At 44.8% G+C, this 13,303-nt stretch overlaps 1 protein-coding gene and 1 long non-coding RNA gene across 3 annotated transcripts in view; one reads left to right on the plus strand and one right to left on the minus strand.

Moving 5' to 3' along the window:
- AQR (aquarius intron-binding spliceosomal factor) overlaps nucleotides 1-13,303 on the minus strand; it is a 156,582-nt gene that overhangs the window by 15,594 nt on the left and 127,685 nt on the right. Inside the window, exons 26-32 of the mRNA XM_068253903.1 lie at nucleotides 12,266-12,475; nucleotides 10,628-10,765; nucleotides 10,283-10,354; nucleotides 8,314-8,501; nucleotides 8,046-8,217; nucleotides 3,339-3,509; nucleotides 3,112-3,197 (exon numbers count right to left, since the gene is read on the minus strand). Coding sequence (XP_068110004.1) covers nucleotides 3,112-3,197; nucleotides 3,339-3,509; nucleotides 8,046-8,217; nucleotides 8,314-8,501; nucleotides 10,283-10,354; nucleotides 10,628-10,765; nucleotides 12,266-12,475 — 1,037 coding nt within the window. The remainder of the gene's footprint in view (nucleotides 1-3,111; nucleotides 3,198-3,338; nucleotides 3,510-8,045; nucleotides 8,218-8,313; nucleotides 8,502-10,282; nucleotides 10,355-10,627; nucleotides 10,766-12,265; nucleotides 12,476-13,303) is intronic.
- The window catches only part of LOC137532906 (uncharacterized), a 41,331-nt gene continuing 40,280 nt past the window's right edge, over nucleotides 12,253-13,303 (plus strand). For both annotated transcript variants that reach the window (XR_011024061.1, XR_011024060.1), the window contains exon 1: nucleotides 12,253-12,548. This is a non-coding gene — a long non-coding RNA (uncharacterized lncRNA). The remainder of the gene's footprint in view (nucleotides 12,549-13,303) is intronic.

The raw sequence follows: 13,303 nt of genomic DNA on the forward strand, positions 1-13,303 counted from the left end.
TGACAGGTTTTCGACTAGCCCATCTCCTCATGGGGGATTCTCTGGGTTTTGTTTATTTTCAAAAGCACTTAGTGAATGGCAGTTGCTCCGTCCAACTGCCAAAAAAGTGTGCAGCGGGGAAGCTGGCCTGCATTGTTGTATAAATACTTCTCAGTGAATGTCTTTATAATGTATAAAAGCCTTGCGGAGAATCCCCCATGAAGAGATGGGCTGGCCCAAAACCTGTCGGTTCTGGCAAATTTCTACTAACTACTTTAAGTGACAGCAACATAGGAGAAAAGTAATTTATGGCACATTCTACTCTAAAAGAAACACACTTCTTATTCGTATATTGGTATGTTTACACATTTAAATTTTACAATTTTTCGTGATAGTGAGTGCCCCTTTAAGGCCAATGTGAACTAGGCCTTAAAGAGAAACTCCGACCAAGAATTGAATGTTATCCCAATCAGTAGCTGATACCCCCTTTTACATGAGAAATCTATTTCTTTTCACAAACAGACCATCAGGGGGCGCTGTATGACTGATATTGTGGTGAAACCCCTCCCACAAGAACCTCTGAGGACCGTGGTACTCCTGGCAGTTTCCTGTCTGTGAACTTTGTTGCATTGTGGGAAATAGCTGTTTACAGCTGTTTCCAACTGCCAAAAAAGCATGCAGCAGCTACATCACCTGCTAACAGTAACAATGTCACCATGTAATAAATGTCAGAATGTAAATCAGGGATTTAAAAGATTTTACAATGGGCAAACACTGACTAAATCATTTATACATAATTATTCTAAAAATGAAGCACTTTTTTATTACATTATTTTCACTGGAGTTCCTCTTTAAACTTTTCCCACCTCTAGGCTCCACTTCTATGTGCAGACACTTCCTCCCATTTCATGTGCAGCTCCTCTTCCAGGTGTAACGTCTATATAAAGCAGTCCTCTTACATACAGCATCTCCCTTCCATGTTTTGTTCCCATTTGGAGCGTCCCTTTTTAATTTATAGCTCTCCTTCCATATGAATCTGCTCCTCTTTCATGCTCAGCCACCCCCATGTGCATCAGCCACCCAAGGCCCAGGCCTTTGTGGCCTTTCCAGAAATCTGGTCCTTCTTTTCCTTGTGGAAAATGCAGGTACTGTGAATAGGGGCTAAGCCTACCCATCATCTCCAAACTTACCAAGCTTCCTCCATGGCTGGCTGCTGATACACTATAACCCTGAGAGGGATGGCTGTTTATGCTCTGATACACAGCACATGTTCATGGGATCACTGAAGATATACAGGTCAGGATAGAGACTGTACATAATATCACAGCTGGGGTCTGACATTCCCCCAAAGCTCTGCTCAAAGCTAAGCTAAACCATTGTGTGTCAACACTTCAAATAATATTTAGTTCACACTGTAAACCGCTTAATATACACAATAATTATATCCTCAAAGCCCCTGTCCAGTACATTTTATTAGAGCAATGACTGCCTCCCATCAAACGTGTAAGTGTAGTATGAGTATTTAAAAATGCTCCTAAATACCTTTATTCTCTTGAAAACAGTGGTGGTCACATGGCTTGGAGGAGGGGCCAGAGAGTTGTAATCAAGTGGTCAAGAAAATACAGGTAATTAAGGGCATTTAAACAGGTAAATCCGAACAAGTCTAATACAGCACAGGAGATTTGGGTGCAGCCGGCACCACCATAGACCATAAAAGGAATTACGGCTATAACGGCGCACAGTGAGTAACTTCGGCGCCGTTAGAAGACTGAGCTGAAGTTACTTTTAAAACACTGTCATTCGTCCGCCAGGAATAGCTGGCGTCCGAATGACATCATTCCCCACCATCCACATCGATCTGGAGGGGAAATAGTAATTAACGCCGCCAGGACTTGTGCAGGAGCAGGGTAAGCCGTATATTGGCTGTATCCTGCGCCCAAGTATCCCGGCGGCAATTTCATCCGTATGCAGGTAAAACACACTTATTACAGTAACAGAAATTTCTTCCTCTTTCTAGACATATAAGGACTTTTATTGGGGGAGCTTTATAGTCTACATGTAAGCCAGTAAGGCAAAAATGTGTATGTTCCATGACAGGTCCCTAATCTACTACAACACATTTCAGCTGTAAGAAAGCAGCTACATACCTAGACTGATTGAGTATTGAAATAGTGATGTGACCACAGTTCCCCTACTTTCTCCCCAGCGAGGAGGTGGCAATGGGTATGCAGCTGACAGGCAGGCCATGAACCAGGCTGAGGTGTTCAAGATGCTACATACTGTCAACACAGCCATGGAATAACCCATTTTTTCTGATAAGTTCAAAGTATTCTAGATCCATCTAGCGTTAGAATTTCATGGGCTGTCTATTTTTCAAGATAAAAAGCTAAACATATAATCTAATAAGCCAAAAAACGCACAGGAAGAGAAATTACATGTAATATCACTAACAATAGCTCCCAGCTCTTCACTGGCCATATAATTATCCCAAAGTAATGTCATCTGTGTAAAAATCATAACCTCCCCCCCCCCCCCATCCAGTCAGAAATCAACGTGCTGCTTACAATCAGTGCTCTGCAGCCTCCTGTGGGTTTTAGTGTCTGAAAAGGCTGCATGAAAAAGTGAAAGTAAACCCATTAACCCTTTCAGACTATTATTTTTTCCCCTTAAAAGTAACTTTGTTGTGCCTAAGGGTAAATTATGACTGTCATTCTGCTTTAATGTTGACAACAGATGTACATTTCCTCTTTCACAATTTGTTTCTGCCTGGACATGTGCTGGTTGAATACATGGCTTTGACAGTACCATTTAAAAACCTAATTCTTGCTTTGGGAATTAACCATCTTAGCCAAGATATGGAATGTTGATAGTTCATAAAGGGACTGGCAATGCAACAGAAAACCGGGAAGAAACAAACTGTGTTACAGGGTGTGACACTGCAAAATCCGTATGATCTAGACGTACAGTGAAGAGCATAGAGAGACATAACAGCATGCTGCAATGAGAAAATTCCATTGTTTGTAAGTGTCTGTTTTCTATCAGTAATAGTAGCAGAGAGGCTGCAGAGGGGGAAGCAAGAGCTGGATTGTGCTCAGTTATTTTACAGCTGTGATTACTCTGCAGATCTCTTACCTCAGGTGACCCACGGCTTTGGTTCTGACAAGTGACAGGATAATATAGTCATTCTGTTGTCCCTGGAATCTATCCACGGTAGTGACCTGCAACAAAACAAAATGTAACATCTTGTTTTTAGAGGGCAAACCCTGCTAGTGTGAAGTCTAGAACAACAGCCTCAGCACATTCAGCTGACAGGAGATGTCTCTATAATCCAATAAAACAAGCAATTATTTACTGCTTACCTTACTTGGTTGCCCTATGACAGGGTTGTTGCCACAGCGCTGGTTAATAATGTCACGGATCAAGTGCTTCTGCCCGTTGTATGTGGTCAAGATGCTGATGCGATTAGCAGGATATCCAAGGAGGCGCATATACATAAACAAAGCCACTGAATACTCCGCTTCAGCTAGATTCTAAAATTGAATGACAATTAATGTGGGTTACAAATACATACAAAACATGTATTAGTCTGGTTAATAAATAGTCTTGAGAAGTGGTGTAGCATAAATTAGGCTCACAAACATCTTTAAGGCCCGAAACCCACTAAGAGCGATTTTCTGAGCGATTTGCGATTTGAAAACTCTTGCTAATGTTATGCTGTGGGTGTGATCCCACTGGAGCGATGTGATTTTATAAAAATCCCCCATAGCATTGCATTAGCAGGAGCTTTTCCAAATCACTAGTGCTTAGAAATCGCTCCTAGTGGGTTTCTAGCCTACGCCCCGCTAAAAGTGGCCCAAGACGTGTCGATTTCTTTCATTGATCACATCCGCTAAAAATCGATGTCATAAATGATTCCTAAACAAACAATTTTGTACATGAAACCGATCAATTTGGGTGATCGCGCTGAACAGAAGATAATGCTTTATCAGTGGCAGGTAAAGGGCATGTAGCAGTGTTTGATTTTGCGTTGAGCAACGTAGGCAGCAAAGCTTATACTCACCTGTCCACCGTTGCTTCTCCCCTGTATCTTCTCTCTATTCCCACCAGGCACTCCTCTCTGTCTCCTTTCTCCCAGGTCATCTGTGTCTGATGACAAATACTAGAGGCCAAAGACTAGCAGCCTCTAGTGGTCATGTAAAGTATGTGCCACAGCATTTGTCATAGGACACACGCGCCATGAGAGAAGAGGCAGAGGAGCGCCAGCAGGGAAAGAAGATCTAGGAAGAAGCACCGGTGGACAGGTGAGTGAAGCTCTGCTGCCTATGCTCTGCTTGGGCCAGGGTGGCCTTGGAGACCGAGGGACCTGGCAGGCAGTGTGCATAAATTTTAGCATCTGTGTGTAGGGATTCAATCAGATAAATCCCTCTCTGATTAGATAATGATCTGAGAGGGATCTATCTGATGACCACATTTATCAATGTATGGCCACCTTTATAGTTCACTAGTGACCTTAGCCCTAGGTCCGTCACCACTGCCAGCGCCCGCCACGTGCGCGCACGCCCACACCCGCAGCGCACCTGCCCGTCCACGGCGCATGCACATCTGGCCGGCCGCCCCCTGGCTGTCCTACTCCTTGTCCAAAGGGTGTCCCTGCGGCACATGCGCAGTAGCGCAAACGCAGACGCGGACACACACGGACACGGGATGCAAAGACAGAGGGGTTTTATTATAGAGGATGCTCGTTTGTATGACAGATATGTAGTTATAGCTAAACCAAAGGTATCCATACATCCGATCGACCATCTAATTAAATCATTTTGTCAAATCAGATGAAAATTGGTGCTGTAACAAGCATGCCCGATTGACTATTCACCAATATCGAGCCAAAATCATTCAAATGTATCGATCGAGCAAACTAGTTAGAAAATCTCAGTCCAATATGGCCCATCGGGTGTCCGTCAGTAACGGAGCGCGTTACTGGCATGAGTGACGAACGTGACGGAACTCCCGGCCGCAGTACCCCCCCCCCCTACCCCCCCCAGGCCTTACAATCTCACCTGTAACGGCTGCCATGAGTGTCCAGTTGCTCTTTTTTCCCCATTCGCATCTCAAGTGGCTGCTGCACATAGCATGTGGTGTGGCGTCACACTTGCGCCATGTGCTATGCGTGGCAGCCACGAATGGGGAAAAAGAAGCAGCTAGATCAGGCATGGGCAAACTCGGCTCTCCAGCTGTTACAGAACTACAAGTCTCACAATGCACTGCATGAGTCTGACACAGTCATGACTCAAAGGCAAATGCATTGTGGGACTTGTAGTTCTGTAACAGCTGGAGAGCCGAGTTTGCCCATGCCTGAGCTATATACTAGTGGCACCCGGTGGAATAGGTGAGATTTTAATGCTGTGCACATGAAAATTTGAGGGGGGGGGGGGGGGGGTTGGGGTTATGGGGGGGGACTGCAGCAGAAGCAGCATCATGAGGCCGACTCCCAAAAGATTTCATGCTGAAATTGATCAGGAATCGGCCGGCAGTGTATGGGCAGCCAACAGATCTCTCTCAGATTTGATAAGAGAGATCAGTCTCTTGGTTGATCTGTCCATACATTGCTAGATGTATGGGCACCTTAAGGGCCGGTTCACATTACAAAACGCGGACGGCCACGCATGCGGAACGCAACACATGCGAATGCACGCCATCCACACTTGTATGTGTTGCGTGGCTGATCCCATCACTGAAAAGTGAATGGGACAGCCGCGCGTTTTTGCAAAATCTGCATGCAGCATGCGTTCCCGGACCGCACAGGTCCGGAACGCATGCAGTGTGAACATCAGACAGTGCACTCTATGCACTGTCTGATGTCGTGCGTGTCGGCCTCCTGCACGCGTTTCCAAAACGCGGCTGGAAACGCGTGCAGTCTGAACGGGCCCTAAAAGTCAGGTTATACAAATGTTGCCAATATGTCTGGTTTATAAGGACAAGTGAGCTGCAGTTAGCAGTAATGATCCGTCTGAAATATTTTGTTGGTCTCCTAATACAAGTTTCTTCTTGTCTTCATGGTATAGTATCTTCCCCAGCACTGTTGTGATCTCTGTCCCGCAGATACAGAGCATAGCTTCTGCCAACATTAGTGCAAGGGAAAAATGTGTTTATTTATGATTGAAAGCACTAATATCCATCCTCACCCTTGAATTAACCAATACGCCCATTTTTCTGTCTGCTCAACTCTAAACTCCTCTATGGTGCTTAAATATAACCCTGAGCTACTTTAAGGCCCCATTCACACTTAGAAACGCAAACCACCGGAGCTTTTTACCGGCGTTTTGCAGGAGTGATTTTTCCACGATTTCACGCGGAAACATCACTGAGCAGTGTAGCGATTTTGCTGCGATCGCATTTAGCGCTTCTATAGCACTGAAACGCGATAACCGGGAAATCACCTGAAAATGGTGCAGGCGACACATTTGCGTTTCGCTTTTTGGGCGATTTGCACAAATCGCCCAAGTAAGAACGGGCACATAGGGTTTCATTACGCTAGCGCTTTTAAAAAGAGAGATCAGAGCTTTTAAAAAGCGCTAGCGTTTGAGCGTTTTGTCGAAATTGCTGTAAAACGCTCTAGTGTGAATGGGGCCTAAGTGTCTAACTAACATCTCCTCTGGTGCCTAATTCTAACCCAGCTCTCCCTTCTTGGTGCCTATCCATAACCCCTGGTGTCTAACTCTGCCATCTCTGGTGCCTAATTTTAAGTGTCCTTTTACACTTAATGCATTGGTATGCATTAGTGTGCGTTAGTATGCGGTTTTTCCATAGCAGTGCATGGTGAAAAAGCTGTCAGTTAAAACCCGTATAGTGGGAAATGAGCCATAGGAAAACATGGACTAAAGCCTCTTGCGCACTGCAAGTGATTCCGATTCCGCTTTTTAATCAGTTTTTACATCCGATTCAGATTCCGATTTGCAGTGTGCAGGGAGCAAACTGCAAATTTGAATCGGAATCGGATGTAAAAACCGATTAAAAAGCGGAATCTGAATCGCTTGCAGTGTGCAAGAGGCCTGAATGAGCTTCAAAAACAATTTGGTAATAGAGGAGGCAGTGGTGTACTTACACCCTCCAAGCAGAACACACGACTGTAGATTTTCAGTCAAAAAACGTTTATTGGGTACTCCAAAATAAAGTGCAATGCGTTTCGCACGTTAAACCTGCTTCCTCAGGCAATATAGATAGGAGTAAAAAAGCATCTGCTAGTAACATCAAAGCTGAGCGCCTCTGTGATGTTACTTTTGATGTTAAATAAAGGAGGGGAAAGCGCCGGCACTGCTGTCACACACTTTATTCCAAGGTAATAAAAACATCAGAGAATGAACATTGGCTGTGCAAAACGTAAACAACACATACCCTGGGTGTCTGTGGATGGTGCGGTGGGCGCAGAGGGTGCAGAGCCTGACGGCCGTTTCGCGCGTTATGCGCTTCTACGGACACCCAGGGTATGTGTTGTTTACGTTTTGCACAGCCAATGTTCATTCTCTGATGTTTTTATTACCTTGGAATAAAGTGTGTGACAGCAGTGCCGGCGCTTTCCCCTCCTTTATTTTGCATGAAGACTTGACCTTCTGCCTGAGCACGCTGAGGATCCACTGTGCACATACCTCTGTTTGGGACTGTGTTGCCTCTCCCTCCCTCCCTGGATAGTGGACGGCTCCTGCAGTGCCAGCATTTCTTTTTTTCGCTCATACTTATGTGATACTTTTGATGTTACTAGCAGGGGGGGGGTCCACCACTGCCTCCTTTATTATAAAATTGGTTTTTAAGCTCATTTAGTCCCTTTTATCCTTTTGGCACCTCTGTTATCTTATTGCTATTGCTATTACAGCTCATTTCCTACATGAGAGGTCTTACACTGCAGTTAAGGAGTAGAAGACCCATGCACACAGATGATCCTGCCCTGAGATGAACAGTGCTGGGACCACACTGCCGTTGGTATACATATTATGTTAGCACATTTTCAAAGATTCAGGTTCAGGTTCAGTGGCAGTTGATACCAAATAACATACCTGAAAAAAAGACATTACCTGGTAGAAGTATGGGTTGGGTTCAGACTCTCCTATTCCATTAAAGTCTTCTACATTAATGAGCTGGAAGTCATAGAGCAAGCCAGCATTAGCTGACCTAAACTCTGGCAACAGCTGTACATGAGGCAGGTTCCCCAAACTCTTATAGCGCCAGTTGTACAGATTGCACAAGCTGCAAATAAAACAAAAAAGATAGGTCTCAAGCAATTACTTTCAGCAGTTTCCAAACACAGAAGGGCCTTGCTAATAATATTCAGAAGCTTCATACCTGGCCCTCGCTCTTCCTTGGGCATCAAGGTCAACAGTTGGCACCCCTAGGCGGACAAACCTAGTGAACAGTGACTGCTCCATATTAGAGTATTTCTGGAAGGCCATGTTCTTGATAACAGGTGGCAGCTGGTGGTGGTCTCCAATCATGATCCAGCGCTTCAGCCGACTGAAGCCATCTTGTGGATTCTGAGAATCAAGTAAAAAGAACATCATTTCTTTTTTTTTTTTGATAACTGTGATATTGTGAAGAAGTCTTCCTTTAGAACTGACCCATTGGATGCAGTAAATAGCTTCCTAAAAGCACTGGACATTTTCTTAAAGAGACTCTGAAGCGAGTTAAAAACTCGCTTTTTAGCTTATAATCAACATGGGCATGCTTGCCGCAGCTAAAACGGCGCTATCCCGCGGCTGAACGAGTGGCCTTTACCCCCCAAATCCCCCCCTGCAAAATCCACGACCAATTTGGTCGTAGATTTTGCTGCTCATGGAGGCAGAGCTAATGGCTGTAGCTCTGCCTCCATGCGGCGGATCTCCGCCTCTCCTCTGCCCCTCTCAGTAAAGGAAGACTGAGAGGGGCGGGCGGAGGCGGAGATACGCGCTGATAGACGCGCATGAAGGCAGGGCTGCGGCCATTAGCCCTGCCTCAACAGGAAGCGATCCCCGGCGAGCACGGAGGGGATTTGGGGGGTAGCGGCGTTTTAGCTGGGGCAAGCATGCCCATGATGATTATAAGCTAAAAAGTGAGTTTTTAAAGTGGATCCGAGGTGAACTTTTACTCATTGCATAATTGTGTTCCTTTCCTATTGTTTATAGGGCATTCCTCAAGTCAAATACTTTTTTGTTTTTGTTTTAATACTCTAATTCCCTTAAACTAAATAAACCACACTAACAGGTTTTCAGAGAGCCTTGGCAGTAGCAAGGGCTCATGGGAGCTCAGTCTGGGCAGGAGGAGGAGGAGGTGTTACTAGCCATTGATTTCAGAGTCAGAGGGGAGGAGGGGGGATTAGCTTTTTTTCACAGTCTGATTGCTGATGGTGCAGATAAGCCTGCCTCTGTGTAATGTTTACAAACAATATGGCTGCTGTCATTGTATCACAGGAAGAAATAATAATTTTCTATTAAATCTGTTTGCAGCTAGATTTGCTGTGTAAACTATCTAAACTTTAGATAAAATTTATAGACAAGTTACTTGTTATAGTTAGTTTTTCGTCTCGGATCCGCTTTAACTCGCTTCAGACTCTCTTTAAAAGCAGAAGATATAAATGGACACCTACAGCTCTAAATATAAATAGCAGGTGGTTAGTCCAGGAATATTTATTCACTTCTTATATGGTTTTGGGAAGATCTTTTTCTATTTTACAACCAAATTGGTAAAACCTGTAAAGGCTTTCCAACTATGTTCATACGTTTATGATCAACTGTGGTTTCTAAGGGTGTAGGTTTCTGGGACTAAATATGATGGATATCTGTCTTCAGCCTAACTTAACCAAATGATTTTGGACAAATAAAAGTGTAATAAAGAATGTAGGAGGCACTCCAATGGCATTAACAAACTTGCATTTACAAATTAAATTGCAAAACACAACATGTTTCCGGGTTTCCTCTTGAAGGGGAACGTAATTTGAGTGCCTTCTTAATTATTCCCAAGGATGGATTGTACTTCGGTGGACCCAGTGTGTGAAACCTGGGGTGAGTGGCAATTCGAGCACACTTCCTTTGCTTCAATTAACAGTCTAACCTAGCAAGAGTTATTCATTTTTGTGATTATCTATAGAAGAAAAACTGTGTGACAATGAGTCCTCTTCAGCGATCCTTGTCTGACCCCATTAGCAAGAGGAACGTTAACCACAGGAAACCTAGCGCAGCATATTTAGCCTTAGAGCCAGCTTGGGTTCCTGACTGTCTCTAGAGAACACTTATTATTTTCATGAGAGTTGAGGAGCAGAGGTCGGAGCACCATAGCGTACCTGCAGGAGGAGGGGGATGAAGGTCTCAATTTCAAGAATCTGAGCAGCTTCTTCCATCAGGATGTTATCATACTGCAGAGAGAGAGAACAAGAACCAACAGTCAGCAAGAATGGCAAAGCAACCTCAAGGTGACCGTCTGCAGACGATGTACAAAACTGTCTGGAGTTGCAAAAAATCTGGGCCAGCATCAAAATAAAAAGCAATCTTGTTGTTACTACAATCAGCAGTACCAGACAACTCTGTTAAAACACTCCGTTCACAATAATGTGATTTCACAAAATATGTATACCTGAGAATCTATTTAGTAAAAAGCTAAAATGGATGTATTGATATGCTTACAATACCTTGAACCCCAGCTCCACTAGGTCATGGCGTTTCAGCGCTGCATGGGTACACGTCATGGCGATGATCTTGGCTTCTTTCACTAGAAGATATTTTGAGCGGTCCAACCCACTACGCAACAATTCAAAGGCCCGGAACTCCTAAACAAGAAGTGTGCCATGTTAGAATGAGATCTCCCTGTACTGCTGCTCCACCAGCACTGACAAAATGTAAAGCACAGCTAAAAAAGTCAAAGATACGATTCAATCCTAATATTTCTGTCTCTCCCATACAATAAAAAGACTGCATTCCACCCAAAAAATTATCAGAACTGCTGAATTCAAATTTAATGTCGCATAAAGGTTGTGCTACTAAAATGATGCTGTATAATTTGAAATGTAAATGAACTCTTACTGGGTAATGGATGATTTGTTTATTTTTCATACCTTTGAGTACTTAATCTACACAAGGGGCATGACACTGCAGCTGCGATATGCCATCACTACATACTTTATGTCTAGAGCAGGGGTCTCAAACTCAATTTACCTGGAGGCCGCAGGAGGCAAAGTCAGGATGAGGCTGGGCCGCATAAGGGATTTCACAAAAAGTCAATCTGCAGCTCCCGAACACCCTCCCCCCACCCCCTGCCCCCAACCCGTACCTTGCATTGATTTTTATTTCAAAATCAAATTCACACTGAAGCGAACTATTTTGCTTATTTTACCTTATAGTTCGCTCCAGTGCTCCCATTACAAGTAATCCGCCGTGTCCCTGCCGCAAAACGAGGGCTGCAGAGCCCCCAAATCGCCCCGGGGGGGGCAATCCGCCGGCATCTCCTGCCGTCAATCGCGGCGCATCGCCGCCTCTCCCCGCCCCTCTCTGTGAAGGAGAGAAGTGAGAGGGGGGGCGGGCAGAGGCGGCGATGCGCCACACGTCAGGAGGGGGGCGGGCAGAGGCGGCGATGCGCCACGATTGACGTCAGGAGGGGCAGAGCTGAAAGCTCTGCCCCTTCCAGGAAATGCCGGCGGATCGCCCCCCGGGCGATTTGGGGGCTCTGCAGCGGTGGGGATGCGGCGGATTACTTGGGAGCACTGAAGCGAACTATAAGGAAGATTTTGCCGGCACGGGCCACAAAATATTGTATCGAGGGCCGCAAATGGCCTGCGGCCCTGGTCCAGAGGCTGTGACACGTGACTATCACATCTGCATGAGCTTAATACTTTCCACCTTCCAGTCACCAAGTAAGTGAAAGTATCCAGCATTTTGTATAAGCAAGCTGGTATTAGTCTAATGGCAACTCTCCCAACCTTTAGAATCTTGTCATAGCAAAATATCCCTGCAGTTCGGCCACCAGTGTGGCATGGCCCTAAGTGTACATTTTATCCATGGTAGATGTAACATCATATTCATCACTGAGCAGTTTGGACAAAGCCATAATGAAAGAAATGCACTACTGGCATACAGTGAGTTAAACTGTAAATCAATATACTCTAGTCTCAAAGATAGTAACAGAAGTGTTAAATATGTTCTGTAGCAGAGCAGTCTTAGGTTTCAGTATCAGACACAGATGAAACCAGCGCGAGCACAGATCATGTTACATACAAAGCGTGTGCTTGATGATGACACTCACTCCTCTGCATCAGTCCCGAAAAACCACTAACCTCCAGCTGGGTGAATATCTTCTTTACATGCCGGAAGCACCCTTCAGCAATCTCCATGTCTTCCTCATACGAGTTGCCCTTGAAGATGGGTTGAGGAGCATTGGCAAAGTACTGGTGGAAAGGGAAGAGGCTGGACACATCGCTCACATTAGGAGTTTGAGAGGACTTGCTTTTTACTTTGCTCTGGTAGGCCTCCCATCGCGACATTATCTGCAGAGACAAGGAAGATTAATCTTATTATGAATGTTCTGAAGATATAGGATGTCTCTGTCATCTTAGCCAGGTGAGTACCAACCAACCACTAAATGGGGTGAGGCCAGAAACACTTTATATGCATCTCATGCCGCACTATTTATTTTTCATTTCATAGTAGTAGTTGAAAAGTTTTTAAACTATCTATGGTTCCAAATAAGACCAGGCTAAAGTACATTAGGCCTCTTTCCATAAGCAGCTGATGGTGGTGAATTCACTGACTATCAGCTGCTCCTGTTCATTGGCTGTGCCCTTTCTAGCACTTGACACGTGCAGTGGATAGGCGGCCTCCCATGGAGTTGCATTTGGCCACAGCCGTTGCCTTGCTCAGATGTGACATGAGATTTTTTTTTTTCGCTGCCAGGACAAACGTGACGTGCAGTGTTACCAAATGCTTAATTTGGCTACATGTAATTGCAGCCAATTGACGCTTGTTGCTGGCAGCCAGGAGACTGACCTGCTCGACAAGTGAGCAGTTCAGTCACTGGTGGAAAAGAGGCCTCCCACTTCTCATCACGTGATAGGAGTTAAAAGATAAGATTCTTAATGTACATGCTGAGCTTTCTGTGAAGGTCTGAAATACCAATTAAATCGAAAAGATCAAGAAGATTGAACAAGATCCCTGTCAGTGCTGGACTCAGTAGCAATGTAAATCCAATAGCCCAAAAGAAGGTCAGCATTCAGACATGTTCAGGAACCATGTGTTTATTGTTCCATAGCACAAACAATATGCATCTGACCACCACAGCCGACAATGGTTTCGGGGCTACTAAGTGTCCCCGTTCT

The sequence above is a fragment of the Hyperolius riggenbachi genome, chromosome 9 (genome assembly GCF_040937935.1).
Source record: "Hyperolius riggenbachi isolate aHypRig1 chromosome 9, aHypRig1.pri, whole genome shotgun sequence".
Taxonomy (NCBI): Eukaryota; Metazoa; Chordata; class Amphibia; order Anura; family Hyperoliidae; genus Hyperolius; species Hyperolius riggenbachi.